The 18948-nt window shown below is 37.1% G+C and overlaps 1 protein-coding gene across 1 annotated transcript in view; it reads right to left on the bottom strand.

The window, feature by feature from the left end:
• Window positions 1-18948, bottom strand: part of TMPRSS11A (transmembrane serine protease 11A) — a 63734-nt gene that overhangs the window by 20727 nt on the left and 24059 nt on the right. The window contains exons 3-5 of the mRNA XM_033214545.1: window positions 18455-18582; window positions 4841-4908; window positions 2441-2601 (exon numbers count right to left, since the gene is read on the bottom strand). Coding sequence (XP_033070436.1) covers window positions 2441-2601; window positions 4841-4908; window positions 18455-18582 — 357 coding nt within the window. The remainder of the gene's footprint in view (window positions 1-2440; window positions 2602-4840; window positions 4909-18454; window positions 18583-18948) is intronic.

The following is an 18948-nucleotide window of genomic DNA, read 5'->3' as shown; positions in this document are numbered from 1 at the left end:
CAGCACACCTGTGCCAGCGCCTGGAGCTGCCCATCATGCTGCAGCCAGTGTGCCTGGCTGTGGGCAGTGGCCAGACCCCATGCTCACTTACACAACCCTCACAGCTCCATGCCTGGGTTGGCCTTGGTGGGCATGGGATCCAGGCCGGTAGCAGGAGGTGGGCAGTCTGCCAGGTCAAGTGGGCAGAATGAGCCCAGTGGGCCAGAGCAAAACCTGGGCAAAGGCACAAACCACTGGCCACAGAGGTTTTTGGCCAGAAAAGCAACACCCCCTAGGATCCCATATCACTAATAAACACTGTTCTTTTTACATTTGAAAATTCTGAAACTTTCAAGGATCTATCTGCTACTAGTCAATCACTCAAATTAGTTATTTCAGGTTTCCAAAGAGTGTGCACAATGTAATAGCTTTCTCAGTAGTAACAGCCTCTTTATTCCACATTGTGTTTTCTATTTCCTTGTATATTCTTATAATCTCTCTGTGATTTCAGAAAGAACAAACATTACCATTGGAATTTTACAGATGAGAAAATGAAGACAAAGGCATGAGCCAATTATTTGGGTGGTCCTGTAGTGACTTAGTGGAGTCAGAATTGGTCAGGTAACTCTCCCCCCCCTTTTTTTTTTTTGGAGATGGAATCTTGCTTTGTCACACCCAGGCTTGAGTGCAGTGGCGCAATCTTGGCTCACTGCAACCTCTGCCTCCTGGGTTCAAATGATTCCTCCCCCTCAGTCTCCCAAGCAGCTGGGATTACAGGTGCCTGCCACCAGGCCTGACTAATTTTTGGTGTTTTTAGGAGAGACAGGGTTTCACCATGTTGGCCAGGCTGGTCTTGAACTCCCGACCTCAGGTGATCCACCCGCCTCGGCCTCCCAAAGTGCTGGGATTACAGGCGTGAGCCACCGCGCCCGGCCTCAGGTAACTCTCAAATCAGTTTCTCCATTAGCATATCCTGCCTTTTAATTTAGTACAATTATTAAAATAAGCTGAAGTTCAGAAGCTGAGCCTATGAAAAACAAAAAGACCAGGCAGCCAATGAACAATTTATGCTTCACTCTGATTTCAGATAGTTCAGGCTTTTACATTCCTGACAAATGAACTATTTATTGGAAATTACACAGAACGCATCATGTAAGTTATCAGAATGGTCATTGTTTTACAATTTCTGTTCCCCATCTAACAAAGAAGATGGATTAAGCACTTGTCAGGTTCCTCCCTTCTGGCTGGGAGAGGTCCTCAGCTTTATTCTCTAAGTAGCTGACTCGTCATATCAGCAAACATCTGCCCATTCCATTACCTCACATTTTTTACTTCCTTATTTGATTTCCTCTTGAAGAGTCAGCTAGACCTTTACAAGGGTAGAGTGTCCTGTTTCATGTCTGATAAAAATCGCTTACCCGGAATCTCTTCTGTAACTCTCTTAGGTCTAGTATCCATTGAAATTTGTAGGGGAAATCTGTACTTGTCTGCTGGAAGAAGATGCTGTGAAAACAGCTTAGTGGATGAGGGTAAACAAGTTTCTCTCTAGCTGGCTGCCTTAGAATCTTTAATATGGTACCATAAGGAAGAGTTTCCGAGAAATGAATATCATAGCCAGAATTTTTAAGATGTGTTTGACTATAGAAACCTTTTTTAATTGGAGCCTTTTAAGAAATTAGAGATTTAAATTTGATTCTTAGCTCCTTTTAATTACTGAATTCCTCAACCCTTTTTGCATGAATTTCACTTCCATAAGGGTGAATTTGCATATGTCACTGGAATATAAAAAGAAATTAGTTACTTCTGGTAAAGGCAATAGAGATAGACCTTGGTAAAGGTTTGTTCTTTTTAAATGAGGGAAGTGATAACAGTATAATGGGCTAAGGGTGAACAAGAAAAAAAAAAGAATAGTGGAACAATGTACACATAGTTTCAGTGATGTTTTCCTAGACTGTGATTTTTAAAGCATTAATGGTAAAATCACTCTAACAGCTACAATGTTGGCTTGCCATTTTCCCAAATGCCCATAGTAAAAAAAGCTAACAAAAATTTTATGACACCATATATAGAAACTATCAATAAAAGTATGGCAACAAATGAATTTGTGTTTTAGGAAGGTCCCACCCAGAAAAACAATTATTGCCAAACTCTTAGTATTTTCAATTGCTTAGTCACGGAGGCAGTGCCTAAGTGAGATTAACCCTCTGTTAGTTGTGAATCCTTGCCTTTATTTTGGGATGAGTGCCAATCAGTTACTGTTGGGAAAACCACTGGATGACTAACTTCAGATGTGCTTACATTAGAGACTAATACACCTTGAAATGTCACATCTTTAACTTGAATTTTTTCATCTGAATTCTAGCTATTATTTGGAATGGAAATAATGACAAATAAATTTGAGATTAGTCAAAACATGAACCTAATAGAGAACTTCATATCACACAGAAGGGGACCTCCTTACCATTAACTTGAACTGATGAGGCATTTATTGGCAAGGCTCTTAAATTCCTCATCTTCTGATTTAAGAAGCTTTGAATTTTCTTCTCTCTTACTGCTCTTTGTTCAGTAGAGGGGAACTGGAACACCATAATGACATCTGCTTTCACACCATCTTCCTCTGGACTATGCCACACAAAAGAAAGGTACATTTTCAAAGAATACACCTGGAATTGTCCTTCAGTGTTTCCTGTATCTTCCTCCCTTGAATGATCCCTCAGTTGCTGAGAGTGTCAAGTGCTGATTGTCTCATGTCATTCTGACCCAAGGTCATTTCATACGTTCCCTCTTCTAGCTTTCATTATGTTTTCAGTGCATTTCCCCCAATTAATTTGAAGGATTGTTACAGAAGCTAGGAATGACAGAAGTAAAAAATCATCATCAAAATTATAAGCTTTGAGAGTGTAGAAGAAACTTTCGTGTTTTCTTAGGCTAATCAATTGTATATTTGATACCTGAATCACTTCTACAGGGTCTATGACAAATGGCCCTCTAATGACAGTGCAATAATTAAAAAGATAGTAAGTTTAATTTTCTAAAGAGGCTTGTTTCTCTTTGGTCAGCTCTGAGTTCATCGTTTTGAGTTGAAATATGCCTCCCTATATCTCCCATTCCATAAGGCCTAGGTCTACCAGTTGGAACATACATAAAATAATTTCCTCTTCTAGCCCAAATATTTGAAGAAAACAGTATTGTGGTCCCTGAGTCTTCTCCAAATGAAATATGCCCAATTTCTTGAACTTTTATAATATAAATAGGTTCAAGTTCTATTACCTGAGGAACTAAACTTTTAAATACTCTTAAAATAGGAAAACCAATTACAGGTTAAAAAAAAAAAAAAACCTGAAACTAATACATATTGATCTGTTGTCTCTCCTATTTTTTTTAAACAAACAAATTTTAAAAAAACTGCGGAAAACACTAGAGGCCCATCTCCCTGAATCTTTTGACTAAAAGGAAATTCTGAGACAATTTATGTAGTTTTGTTCATTTAGGCTCTGGAATATAAAGATCTAAATGACTAAAACTTTCTATCAAATTGGCAAACAGATGACTAATTTTACTTCTTAAATCTGAGGAATTAACATTTTTACCAAGTATTATATAGTGATGATGGCTACCATCGAAAGGACTTCACGAGAGTATGATAATGTTGCTGCAATAATATGGTAAATGAGAATTTGAAAACAGAGAACATGAAATATAGAAAGTTCTAGTATTTATATGCTTTTCCTCTCCTAAGTATTTTAGAAATTACCCAATTTATATTATAAAATCCTTACGGAAGTCACTACTCAGTAAAGACATAGAGAACTTTGGAGTACACCTGCCAACAAAGCATTATTAGTCTATTGGTAAGAAAATGATAATTATTTTCTTCAAATAAATCAAAATCTGAATATATTATTTTTCTTTATCTTTAAGAAATATGAGGCCGGGCTCGGTGGCTCAAGCCTGTAATCCCAGCACTTTGGGAGGCCGAGACGGGTGGATCACAAGGTCAGGAGATCGAGACCATCCTGGCTAACCCAGTGAAACCCCGTCTCTACTAAAAAATACAAAAAACTAGCTGGGCGAGGTGGCGGCGCCTGTAGTCCCAGCTACTCGGGAGGCTGAGGCAGGAGAATGGCGTAAACCCGGGAGGCGGAGCTTGCAGTGAGCTGAGATCCGGCCACTGCATTCCAGCCCGGGCGACAGAGCAAGACTCCGTCTCAAAAAAAAAAAAAAAAAAGAAATATGAGTCATACAGGTTCATGCATTTATGTATATGACATGTATGTTCTACTATGTAATTTTTCAAAATAACACAAATAAAACTTCTGAGCAATATCTACAACTGATATGAGTCTTCCCCCTCCACCACAGCAAAAGGAAAATTTATTACAACAGGAATATATTTTTGTTTAGGCATGCCTCATGTCGTTAGGTTGCATTACAGGTGAAATTTGTGATCCCATTTTGTAGCCAAGTTTGCCTGCTTAACATGTTTGAAATAACATAGTTGTCAAAAGAATACAACTTGGTGTATGCAATGACAAGCTGCTGGGTTTTCCCCAGGTCACGGGTTCTGGTAGGTTCCAGGTCTCACAATAAGTTGATGGGGTTTGATTCTTGGTTCTGTCACTTTGGGAAACTGTCAGTTGGGGGAATTTTGAACATATTTCTTACCCTCCCTGAATCTTAGTCTTTTTGTTGACAAAATGGTGGTCAGCCTTATACTCCAAGACTGCTTTAAAGATAATGTTTATGAAAAATTGTAGCCAAAAGCCTAGTCCATAGAGACATACAATACATGAGGGTCCCTGTCTCCTTTGTTCCTTTTCCCTCCAGTCTTGTGATTCCACTTTTGCCCAACCATACATACGTCATTCTGACTACTTGGTTCTTGATATAGTTCTTCTTCCAGGCTGAATCTATAAATATCTCATCCACCTGTTATATAACAAGAGGGAAGCTATGTGTTAGTAATATCTTTTATAATAAGAATATATCCTTGATTAAATGTTAAAGCAATGGAATTTTTTTTAACAGAACTAATATCATTATTTAAATTGGTGGATCTTAGCCTTCACAGTGCTACGGAATCATTTGCTGAATTAAAAAAATTTATGGTCGGGCGCAGTGGCTCACGCCTGTAATCCCAGCACTTTGGGAGGCCAAGGCGGGCAGATCACGAGGTCAGGAGATCCAGACCATCCTGGCTAACACGGTGAAACTCCGTCTCTACTAAAAATACAAAAAATTAGCCGGGCGTGGTGGTGCTCCCCTGTAATCCCAGCTACTCGGAGGCTGAGGCAGGAGAATGGCGTGAACCCAGGAGGTGGAGCTTGCAGTGAGCCAAGATTGCGCCACTGCACTGCAGCCTGGGCGACAAAGCGAGACTCCGTCTCAAAAAAAAAAAAAAAAAAAAAAAAAAAAAAATTTATGGATGCCAGAGACCCTCTCCAATAATTTTGATTTTGATTGGTCTAGAGGGGACCTAGGCACTCATATTTTTAAAAAACCTACGCAAGTAATTCTACTGTGCTAGAGTAGGTTTCTGGAGTAGAAGATATCTTGCTAAAACACCATAGAAGGAGTAGCAGAGAGATACAGAGCAGAGATGGGATATTCAGGGAGGCTTTGAGTGGTGACAAAGAAATCCCTGCCTCAGTCCTGGATTTGAGGCTATGCTACTGCTCACAAACTGGGCAACCTTGGCAAAGTTACTGAATCAATTTTAGCCTCAGTTTTCGAACCTGTAAAACAAAGATATTGGTCTGCTACTCATAAGGCTATGAAGGTTAAACACATATAAAATGCTGAGTAAGATTTGGTAATTAATTGCTGATGGTCCTCTAGCCTCCATCCTGGCATTATAGGTCTTAGCTCTGCAGATCTTTGCTTATAAAGGGTAAGGAGGAGGCATTAGGGATTTAGGAGAGAGCCAAACTTTTAAAATTATTGTTGATTGTGGACCCTAGGGTAAATCAGGGAGGAAAGGATTAGGTGGTATTCCAGTATTAGCTCAAATTTGTTACTCAGTTTATGTCACCAAAGTAGGAGAAGCAAAGCCACTGCTTTTAGTCCATATGCCTGGCTTTAATCTACTGCCACAGTATTGGGATGCTGTGGTCTATCACACCTGGCATTTGGCTTGCAGTATCTCCTAGCACTCACTTGGTGGAAATCGTGTCATCTCAAAGTGGGGTAAGGGACTACAGTTCATGTTGGACAGAGGAACCAAATGTGCACACAAAATATCCTAAATTCTCAAGGAATGAGAAGAAAAACCAACTCATGACTGAAACACACACACACACACACACACACAAATATAGGGAAAGCTGTTTCAGGGATCAAGAAACAAGTTATAACTTCCTTAGCACACTCAAGAATTCATAAATACTTCAGGAACCGAATTATTTGTTTTCTTCTTTAACTCTTATGACAATTCCGTGAAATAAGAAATATTTTCATTCCTATTAGAAATCTATGACTCAGAGGCATTATGTGAATTTGCCTGGCATCATGCAGATACTAGTAAGCTGGGACTGAAACCCAGGTCTTCTATCTGTAGGGTGCTCCTCTTCCCACTCAATCACACAACCACCCTGTTAAATGTGATGTAAATTTTACTTCAGTTTCTTTCATAGAACACATAGTAATAAGTTATCAAATAATTTACTTACCTAAGGTATCTTTTAGAGATATAGATTTGGTAATAGCCTTAAACTTAAGATCAAGGATCGCATTTAGAAAATAAATTGCTAGTATCCAAAATATGTCTTTATTGGTACTTAAAGAAAGAAAGCCTAAATGGGCTGAGGTGGTGTGGGGCTTATATGCTAGAAACAAAATTCTTTTGGAAGACATGTTTTCGAAAGGGTGACTTTGTTATAATAATTTCTCTCTCATCACCCACAGCCAGTTCTACTACTCAGTATGGAGGCAGAGGAGTCCCCCACTACAAAAAAAAAAAAAATGGCAAACAAAATGGAACAGGGAGAAAAGTGATACAATTTAGAAAGAAGAAAAGTAAATAGCAGTTGGGTATTTAACAAAGTTTGTTTTATAATTACCCTCTGAATAAGTTCAACCACAATTGATTCCTGGCCATTTGTAACTTGTTGGTGAAGGCATTGGATTAAGTTTTTGACTCTGGATAACATCATCAATCTGGCAAGGCACCTGCTATGAATATCTAAACCAAGCATCAATTTTATCTTTGAATGGTTAGGTTGTCTGGGAAGATAGGAGCTGAAAAAATAACATAGGAAGAATCTAGGCAGAAGAAACTTTGGTGATCACAATAATAAAAAGGATTCTACTTTATAAAATTCTAGGACTCTCTCTCTAGAAAAGTCTCATTTACTAGATCGGAGGAGGCCTTGGAATCTTTAGGTGATACAGGTAGTCTGAGGACAGGGCTTTGAGAAATGGGGTAGAGGGACTGGTAAAAAGAATTCTTATAAAATGAATTTACAACAGGAGGAAAATCAGAGAAAACATGAACGTAAGTTTTATTGCTGAATGGAGCTTATGTATAAACTAGCTTTCTAAAGACCTGGAAATTGTTTCCATGGCAGATGATGGCTTTCATTATTAGAAGCATTCTTTCCGCCAACATTCTGGCATTCCAAGTTCCCAGAAGTTCCAGAGAAACTTATACATTTAAAGCTGTGTTCCAGCTTGTTATAAATCTATTATTATCTCTGCAACCTAACAGCGTTAGCAATTTGTAAATCTATCCTACCTCCTTCTTTAGGGCATTTCTAGAATTTTGTAGTTGGAGTTTGTCTCCTAGCATTGAACAAAAGACCCTCTTTCAGGGTAGTATCTCTTTCTGCTTGATGATTTTGACATGCTAGAAATTACACTGAGATTAAGTTCCAAGAGGGCAATTGAAGATTAGTTGGGTGTTTAATGAAAGAGTGAGGGAGAGGCTGTCAACTCAAACAAACAGACTTGCCCAGCCATTCAGCTCTCATTCCTGAATTAACTCTGTTTATACATGTTGCCTGCTTTTCTCTGCAGATGCTTCCTGGCTGACTCCCCTTACAGCAGTCAATGTATTCACTTAGGGAGTGTTTTGTGGCTAACACTGCAAACCGCAGGTACATATGTCACCAAAGACTGGCATATGGAATGTAAATGAAATATAAAAGCTGTTTTTTCCAACATAACACCAGATGAGCTCCTTAGCATTAAAGAAACCAAAACTATGCTGTGAAAAAAACTTTACATCCTATTGCTTTCTCCTAATTATAACATGAGTAACATGCAAAGGATATTATGTAAGAGGGCTTTTAAAAAACACTTTTCACCTTAAATAAAGCTTCACTGAAGTTTCATTGTCACAAGGATTGAACTCAAGGTAGAAATAGAGAATTTGAGCCTTGGAGCCTCTGTTCACAATGTCAGACATTCAAGGTCCTCTCCCTCTGTGACAAACCTGCCCGGCCCCATCTTCAACACCACCAGTACTTTCAGGCATGGCCCTCATTTTCCTGCATACTCGCCCCTCTCAGACTGTTCCTTTGGTCTGTAGCAACCTTCTCATTCTGCAAGTTCTGTATTCCTGAATCACAACTATCCTTCAAGGCCAATCTCAGATAATACCTTCTTTGGGGATATTCATCAATCTCAAACTAATCTGTCTTCCTTCTGTCTCAATTTTTCTAATTCCTCTTACACCTTCTATTCTTTAATGTAGACATTCATTATATATTTATGCAATATATTCACTATATATTTATTCAAATATATCGTCTCTTTTATTAAATGGCAAACCCTTTATGCATAGAGCTGGCAATTTATCTTTTCATAGTCTAGAAAATAGCATAGTGCTTTGCATGCTGTTGGTTTGAAGTATATTTTTGATGAATAAACAAATGAATAAAAAGACGAGAATTTATTTATCAGAAAGTTTTGCATTTACTGGGAAAATTTTACAAGACTTTTTAAAGTGTTTGCTTTACATCAGGTTGAGATCAATGCTCCTAGAAAAAAAAGAAAATTGCACATGAATTATTGGAAGGGTTTTTTTCCCTGTTTGTGGACATTTTCAGGCAATTGATTATTTGTGGTAGGCTCCTCCTTGGTAAGACTGTAATAATTATAATAGTAGGAGTCACTGTCGTCTGCCATATGTGCACCAAGCACAGACATCATTGTGTTTGAACTCATTTGCTTTCAAATCAACCCTCTAAGGTGAGTACTATGATTATCCACATTTCATAGAAGAGCAAGTGACTTGCCCAAGTTGACACAGCAGTGAGCCACAGAGCTCACTGAAACAAGGGCCATGTAGCTTCAGAGCCTGTTAATGCCTTCATAGTGCCCACCTCAAGATGAGCATACAGGTAGGTTCTCACTAAGACCTCCTACCCACTGATGGGCAGCAAGCAGTTTCTAAGTGGATCAGAAACTGTTGCACCCCTCTCCAAAGGCAGCCTATTTTCTTTACTCCCCAAAGATAAGGACCATAATCTTGGTAGTTTTTATTGCAATCCTTTAAAGTTTGTGTCATATCCATATAAAACTCCAGGTGTTTTTTTGATCCAAGAAGTCAGCTATGAACCATTCTCTCAAGCCTGGATAGAGGTTAGTCAACCTGAACACTGAGTGATGCTCACAGAATTTTGAGGCTTATTAGCCTTCTTGGGGTCAGGTCTAACTGACCAGTGTCATACATGCTGTGTGGGTGTGGAGGATGCCATGAAACTGTGACTTTCAGATCACCCTAAACAAAGAGGTAATCAGATCATCAAATGGGATGTGATACTTGGTGATGCCATCAGTCATTTCTTTGATTGCACTGGCCCTTCTTCAGTGTTTCTTTGTGGAATGTCAGAAGGAAATGAACAGACATCTGTGACTAATCACATGTAACAAGTAGCAATATATGAGATATCTATATCCCAAATTGGTTTACATTTCTGAGATTATGAGGCAAAATATGTATAGAATTTAAAGGTTTTCAATTAAGGATTTTAAAGAATAAAGTATTAACTTTCGATGTACCACAAAAACCTAGATCTTTGAATTGCTTTTTTTAAAGAGGAAAATATCTCATTTGGATCTACTTAAAGCTGTACTAAAAATATTTAAAACCAGGATACTCAAAGCAAGGGAAGGTCATTATTTAGAAGGTTCATGTCCTCTCCAGATTTGTTGTCTTCTAAATCTCTCAATTTGATTCGTCTATGAGAGAGAATCATTTTTCTTAGCCTTTTATAGTGCCTAACATCACATCATGCTGTATTTGCTGAATGATGAATGATGAACTAAATAGATCCTCCTGTGAAGACTATGCTGTATTTATAACTTTATCAGGAAATTTAGAAATAGTTCATATTACTTCTTTTCTCAAAAAACTTCCCTCAAAAAGCATACTCATTCACATCTTTCTTCCAACCGTAGATTGTTCACACTAGATATACATACCTACGTCAATATATCCATCAGTTTCCTTCATCTCTCTCTATTACAGTTTCTTCTCCCTTTGCCTTCCTCACCAAAAACTGATACAGGGAAATGAGAACGAGAATATTTTTCTATAGTAAGTGTATCTAATGTATCTGTCAAGAAAAAGTGAGCTAGCACAGCATAGAGGATTTATAATCTTTATGGATTTAAAAAATTAAATGAGAGAAGAATTGATTTAGATTTTAATAATTTTATCTTCTATCTTAGCTGAGTCCTTTCCTGACAGTAGAACAATTTAGTGGAAAGAGCACATATATGGAGTTACCTAGATGACTTGAAATCTCCCCTCCATCATTTTCCAGCTATGGACTTTAATTTCAGAAGCTTGGTTCTCTTACCTGTAAAGAGGAGATAACAGTGCCTTCCTTGTGGTGTTACATCCATGTTGCTGCAAAGGACATGATTTCATTTTTTTTATGGCTACATAGTATTCCATGGTATTTATATATATATATATATATATATTATATATATGTATATAGATACCACAATTTGTTTGTCCAGTCCACCACTGATGGGCATCTAGGTTGATTCCACATCTTTGATATTGTGAATACTGTGGTAATTAATGTGACAGTGCATCTGTCTTTTTGGGAGAAAAGTTTATTCTCCTTTGGGTATACACCCAGGAAGAGGATTGCTGGGTTGAGTAGCAGTTCTATTTGGTACTTTGAAAAGTCTCCAAACTGCTTTCCACAGTGGCTGAACCAATTTACATTTCCAACAGTATTTAAGCATTCTCTTTCCTCCACAGTCTCATCAGCATCTGTTATTTTTTTACTCTTTAATAATAGCCATTGTAACTGGTATGAGATAGTATCTCACTGTAGTTTTGATTTGCATTACTCTGATGATTACTGATGTGGAGCATTTGTTCATATGTTTCTTGACTGCTTTGTATGTCTTCTTTTGAGCAGCATCTTTTCACGTTCTTTGCTTACTTTTTAGTGGGGTTATTTGGTTTATTTTGCTTGATGAGTTGTTTAAGTTCTTTACAGATTCTGGACATTAGACCTTTTCAGATGCATGGTTTGCAAATATTTTCTCCCATTTTGTAGGTTGTTTGTTTACTCTGTTGATAGCTTCTTTTATTGTACAGAAGTTCTTTAGTTTAATTAGGTCCAACTTGTCAATTTTTGTTTTTGTTGAAATTGCTTTTGATGACTTAGTCATAAATCCTGTGCCAAGACTGATGTCTACAACAGTATTTCCTAGGTTTTCTTCTAGGGTTCTTACATTAATTGTGGTCTTACATTTAATTCTTTACTCCATCTGGAATTAGTTTTTGTATATGGTGATAGCTAGGGGTCCAATTTCATTCTTCTGCTTCTGACTAGCTAGCTATTCCAGTACCATTTATTAAATAGAAAGTTCTCTCTCCATTGCTTATTTTTGTTAATTTTATCAAATATCAGATGGCTGTAGATGTGTGGCTTTATTTCTGGGTTCTCTATTCTGTTCCATTGGTTTATGTGTCTGTTTTTGTACCAGTACCATTCTGTTTTGATTACTGTAGCCTTAAATTATAGTTTGAAGTCGGGTAGTGTGATGCCTCTGGCTCTGTTCTTTTTGATTAGGAATGATTTGGTTATTGAAGCTTTTTTTGTTTTGTTTTGTTTTGCTTTGTACTGTATGAAGTTTACAAAAGCTTTTTCTAATTTTGTGTGGAAAATTATGTTGGTAGTTATTTTTTTTTTAATTATTATACTTTAAGTTCTAGGGTACATGTGCATAACGTGCAGGTTTGTTACATATGTATACTTATGCCATGTTGGTGTGCTGCACCCATCAACTCGTCAGCACCCATCAATTCATCATTTATATCATGTATAACTCCCCAATGCAATCCCTCCCTCCTCCCCCCTCCCCATGATAGGCCCCAGTGTGTGATGTTCCCCTTCCCCAGTCCAAGTGATCTCATTGTTCAGTTCCCACCTATGAGTGAGAACATGCAGTGTTTGGTTTTCTTTTCTTGTGATAGTTTGCTAAGAATGATGGTTTCCAGCTGCATCCATGTCCCTACAGAGGACGCAAATTCATCCTTTTTTATGGCTGCATAGTATTCCATGGTGTATATGTACCACATTTTCTTAATCCAGTCTGTCACAGATGGACATTTGGGTTGATTCCAAGTCTTTGCTATTGTGAATAGTGCCGCAATAAACATACGTGTGCATGTGTCTTTGTAGTAGAATAATTTATAATCCTTTGGGTATATACCCAGTAGTGGGATGGCTGGGTCATATGGTACATTTCATTCTAGATCCTTGAGGAATTGCCATACTGTTTTCCATAATGGTTGAACTAGTTTACAATCCCACCAACAGTGCAAAAGTGTTCCTATTTCTCCACATCCTCTCCAACACCTGTTGTTTCCTGACTTCTTAATGATTGCCATTCTAACTGGTGTGAGATGGTATCTCATTGTGGTTTTGATTTGCATTTCTCTGATGGCCAATGATGTTGGTAGTTTTGTAGGAATAGCATTGAATCTGTAGATTGCTCTGTGCAGTAGGGCCATTTTAACAATATTGATTCTTCCAATCCATGAGCGTGGAATGTTTTTCCATTCATTTGTGTCATCTCTGATTTCTTTCAACAGTGTTTTGTAATTTTCCTTATAGAGATCTTTTACCTCCTTGGTTAGATGTATTCCTAGGTATTTCATTTGTGTGTGTGTGGCTACTGTAAATGGGATTGTGTTCTTGATTTGGCTCTCAGCTTGGACATTATTGTATAGAAATGCTACTGAATTTTCTACATTGATTTTGTATCTTGAAACTTTACTGAAGTTGTTTATCAGTTTTGGAATCTTTTTGTAAAGCTTTTAGGGTTTTCTAGGCATATAATCATATTGTCAGTAAAGAGAGATAATTTGGCTTCCTCTTTTCCTATTTGGATGCCTTTTACTTCTTTCTCTTGCCTGATTGCTCTTTCTAGAACTTCTAGTACTATGTTGAATAGCAGTAGTGAGAGTGAACATTCTTGTGTTGTTCCTGTTCTTAAGGAGAGTGCCTCCAGCTTTTGCCCATTCAGTGTGATGATGGCTGTGGGTTTGTCACAGATGGCATTTATTATTTTGAAGTATGTTTCTTTGATGCCTAGCCTGTTAAGGATTTTTATTATGAAGGGATATTTAATTTTATCTGAGCTTTTTCTACATCTATTGAGATGATTGTATGATTTTAATTTTTAATTTTTTAATTTTTTTTTGAGATGGATTTTTGCTCTGTCACCCAGGATGGAGTGCAATGGCGTGATCTCGGCTCACTGCAGCCTCTGACTCTTGGGTTCAAGTGATTCTCCTGCCTCAGCCTTCCGAGTAGCTGGAATTACAGGCACCTGCCACCATACCACCATGCCACCATGCCCGGGTAATTTTTGTATTTTTAGTACAGATGGGGTTTCACCATGTTGGTCTCGAACTTCTGACCTCAAGTAATTTGCCCACCATAGTCTCCCAAAGTGCTGGGATTACAGGTGTGAGCCACTGTGCCTGGCTAATTGTATGGTTTTTGTTTTTAATTTGGTTTATGTGGTAAATAACATTTATTGATTTACATATGTTGAACCAGTCTTGCATCACAGAAATAAAGACTACTTGATTTTGGAAAATTCACTTTTTGATGTGCTGCTGGATTTGGTTTGCTGGTATTTGGTTGAGGATTTTTATATGTATGTTCATCAGGGATATTGGCCTGTAATTTTTATTTTTTCATTGTGTCTTTGTCAGGTTTTGGCATCAGGATAATGTTGACTTCATAGAATGATTTAGGAAGAAATCTCTCAATTTTTTGGAATAACTTCATTAGAATTGGTCCTAGCTATTTCTTGTACGTCTGGTAGAATTTGGCTGTAAATCCATCTAGTTTGGGCCTTTTTTTCCTTTTGGTTGGTAGGTTTTTAAAATTACTGATTTAATTATGAACTCAATATTGGTCTGTTCAGGGTTTCAATTTCTTTCGGATTAAATCTTGGAAGATTGTGTTTTTCCAGAAATGTACCCATTTCCTCTAGATTTTCTAGTTTATCTACATAGAAGTGTTCATAATAGTCTCACATGATCTTTTGTATTTCTGTGGGATTGGTTGTAATGTTACCTCTGTCATTTCTGATTGTGCTTATTTGTATCTTCCCTCTCTTTTTTTCTTTGTTAATCTACCTAGCAGTCCAGACTGGTTTTGGCTGACTCACAGAGGATGCATAGTAAGGGTTTTGTGTCCTCCGCTTCACCTTTTAACATCAAATGGCTGAAAACTCCACCCTTGGATCACGCTAAGGCCACCATTTTTTGAACATGCGAAACAGTAAGAGGCATAAAGTTCAATTGCACATGGTCATTTTTCTCCTTTCATAAGTATTTGTGACTTCCACCAGAACTTATTGAACATGTATACTTAGCCAGCTCATTCAGCATAAATTGCTGGCTTATCCTTCCCTCCCTCAAAGTGTATGCTCTCAGCTTCTGCTGGATGCCATGCTTCTCTGCCTGCAGGATGACCAGCCTACAGTAATCAGACATCAGTAATGTCTGATTAATGGACTCTTCTCTGAAGGATGATATGAGAGGTGAGATATATCTGCTCCACTATCTCAGGGAACAGGGATGGATTATAGCAGTATCTAAATATGAACTCATTTTACTTTTGCATCTCAATTTGCATTCAAATCAGTAAAGCCCAAAGAGAGGAAGAACAGGACCTGCCACCTGTCTTCCTTGGTTGTCTAATTAGCACCCATATAGGACAGAGAGAAGAATCTGGTTGTATTCATTGGGATTTAGCAACAATAAACAGGTGTGGCTCAGGATGAGGCATAAACTCTTCCTGTAATTCTTCTAAAGCTAACTTGGTGGGGGATGGGAGGAGAAAAATACCTGTCTTATTTAAACAGAGTTAAAATAATATAAAGCCTTTTCTGACCATGGGAATCTTTGTCTTGTTTTGAAGTTTTTCTACACTTACTGTCCTCAATATATAATTTAGCCCTTAATCACATCATGTCATGATATTCAATTCCGTGCGTGTTACTCAATCTCTCCAAAAAGATTGGAAGCAGTTTGAGGAGACAGATCATGTTTCCTCTTCTGCAAGACCCAGGTGTCAAGAAACACATGCAATAAGCTCAATAATCATATCACATATTAGGAAAAGCCAAGATATTTTAGCTATTTATATTTAAAAACTGGCTCACTATATTAATTAAAAAACTGAATCTACCTAACCTCACATCCAAAGGTGGATTCCACATGTATTAGAGACCTAATGTAAAAGATAAAACTATAAGGTTAATAAATAACATAGTAAAATATTTTTATATCTTAGAAGGGAAGGAGGACTTCTTAAAGAAAAGCTTCAAAATACAATCATAAGGCAAAACAGTGAAAAAATGATTATCTCAGTTACAGATTTCTGTTTTGTAAAGAACAACATGGTCAATATTAGTAGAAGACAGAATGGATAAGTGCAGTGTCTACAACCAACATACTATCAATATCTAGAAAATGTAAAGAACTTCTGCAAAGCAATACAAATAAGGTAAAAAAGCAAGTCTAACAGAAAAATGGGCAAAGAATATGTACAGGCAATTTATAGAAATGAAAGTCCAAAAAGTTAATAATTATACATAACAATGCACAGACTCATTAGTAATTAGAACATGCAAAGTAAATCACAGATAAAATACTACTTTATACCTATTAGTGTGGCAAATTCAGAAAGTCAAATAATATCAAGTGCTGTGGACTGAATGTTTATGTTCCCCTGAAGTTTATATTTTGAGATCCTAACTCTCAAAGTGATGATAGAGGAGATGGGATCTTTGGAGGATAGTTAGGTCATGAGGGTGGAGTTCTCATGAAAGTCATTAGTGTCCTTACAAAAGAAAGTTCTCTTATGGCTTCTGCCATGAGGGACACAGCAAGGTGGTGTTCTATGAATCAGGAAGCAGGCCCTCACCAGACATCTGCTAGATCCTTGATCACCTTCATCTTGGAATCTTCAGCCTCCAGAACTATGAGAAATAAGTGTTCATTGTTTAAGATACCCAGCCTATGTATTTTTTGTTGTAGTAGCCTAAGCATACTAAGATACTAAGTGTTGGTTAGATGTGGAGACATGAAATCCTCATGCATTATAGATGTGTGTGCACACTGATTCAGCCATTTTGAAGAGCAAACCTGCACTAATTGGTCAAATTAAGTATATGTACATTCAATGACCTAATAATTCTGCTTCCAGAAGTACTTGCATAGGTCTATAAGTAGGAGTCTGTTTAGTGTGGCATTTCTTGGCATGACAGGCAAGTAAAGTATAGTAGATACACACTATGAATTAGCAGTTGACAGCAATAAACTAAAGGTATATATAGTAACAAAGATCTTTTTAAAAGTTCTCAGTAAAAAGAGGTGAAACAAAAGTGATTTATAACACAAGATATAAGTCGAAAGCATGTGCATGCAAAACAACAAAACATATTTTTGTAAGAATGAATACAAACAAAAGAATACCACATGAAACATAGAATGGTTGCCTGCAAGGGGGAGGGTAAGCGCTTATGCTATGGTGATAAAGGAGGATAAATAAATAATGACAACCAGAGAAGGGCCTTATAGGTACCCATGATGATAATATGTCCTTATTTAACTTAGTCTTAGCCTTTGAAGGAGCACATGCTTAGCTGAAACTTAAAAGTCCATTTTTAAATAGAGTTTCTGTTCATCATGCACCTCTGCATTTCTCTCACTTCTTTTAGACCTATTGCATTCTTGTCCGTTTACTTCAGTGAAGACAGAATTGCTTAGTTAACTTATGACAACAACAGTAACAGTAGTGTTGGCCATAAAACATCAATTAAACAAATTTCAAAATTTCCCAGTAAATTGTAACATTTTCCATCATTCAAAGAATGTGTTTATCTTTTTAACTAAAGCAAGTTAAGAGTTTTCTTTTTTTACATTGAGGAGGTTATGTGGAGTCACTTAGGACTGGAGGAGTAGAGGAGGTATTTGGGTGTATAGGTGCAGGCTCCAAGTTCATCCTAGCATAACTCAAGAATTGATTGCAAATGCTCTTTTATAAGATGCTCTGCATGTGAAAGAATGAAGAATCTATATCAATCTGTAGACATTAATTATTGGTTGGGAAAGATGAAACCACAAAATTTAAAAACTGTACATGATTTAATGTTAACTGAAAATAGGGATTATAAACTCCACAATATTATTGTAAATATGATGCCATTAGGTATACTATGGACAAAGAGCAAATGATCACAGGAAGAAAAGATAAATGATTCGAGAAAGAAAGTGTCTTAAAAATGGTTCTTTGACTAAAACAAACCAACACATTTGTCCTTTCTTTCTTTTTAAAATAACTCTCTGCTTCTGTGCTTCCTTGTCAGAAAAATTACTTTGAACCTAGTTATCGAGTGAGAGTTCATGGGCATTTTGAGTGGAATGATTATATAACTAAGTGTGCTTTTTTCTTTTTGGGAGCAGTCTTGCACTTTAGCTTTAACAAATTATTAGCATTTGACTTGATTACTACAAAAAAAGTCTGAGTTTTTTGTCTTTATCAATATATTTACAAGATGAACGTAAATTCTGAAAATACTCAAAATCTTAAAATGTAGTCTTACAAAAAAGTGTGTGGACTTATAAAAACTAGTTTTGGTATGATTAAGCTTCTCTACTGGGGAAACTTAGTGGAATTAGGGAAGAAATGGGCTAGGATATCTTGGCCTCAATTCTCTTACCTTTAAATAAGGTAGTTGAGTTAGAAAGAGGGGCTTATTAGAATCGCCCATTTGTTAGACATGCAGATTCCCTTACTCCCCTCTCCCCGCTTACCCATCTCATCAGACTCTGATTAAGCAAGTCTGCTATGGGGCCTAGCAATCTGCAAGATGATTCTAATGTGGGTGGTCTGAAAATAATGTTTTTAGAAATGGAGAAATGATCCACAAAATCCCTTCCACTTGCATTATTCGGTGATAAAAAGAAGTTTACCTGACTCACCAAATTTTCGGTCGTCTCTCGTAAGTCCTTAAGTTGATATGTGTTGCTTTGCCCAAAATTGTTATTGATTTGTGGTTCTAAAATTTTAAAGGAGCCACGATAGTACTCCATTTTTTGGTCTGTAATGGAAATGAAAAATAGGAAACTAAATGGTTTGGACAAAGATTTCAGAACCCAATTACAGTGGAGCCAATATAAAGTCTTGAATATGTCCCTGGGCTCCTTCATAATGGAATTTTGTTAAAAAAAATTAATGTTTTATATTAATTATAGTAACTGCCATTTATTGAGTTTCTACAATATGCCAGGCACAGTCCTGTGCAGTTTTCATGAATTAGTTCATTTAATCCTCACACCAGCTCTCTAAGATTGGTATCACCTTCACTTTACAGATAAGAAAATTAAGGCACAGAGGCTTTAAGTAACTTGTTCTATAACTAGTAGGTGGCCTGTCCAAGCTTTAAATCCAGATAGTCTAGCTGTAG

Source organism: Trachypithecus francoisi, unplaced genomic scaffold (assembly GCF_009764315.1).
Source record: "Trachypithecus francoisi isolate TF-2019V2 unplaced genomic scaffold, Tfra_2.0 Lachesis_group1, whole genome shotgun sequence".
Taxonomy (NCBI): Eukaryota; Metazoa; Chordata; class Mammalia; order Primates; family Cercopithecidae; genus Trachypithecus; species Trachypithecus francoisi.
This window is presented reverse-complemented; position numbering and strand designations above follow the sequence as displayed.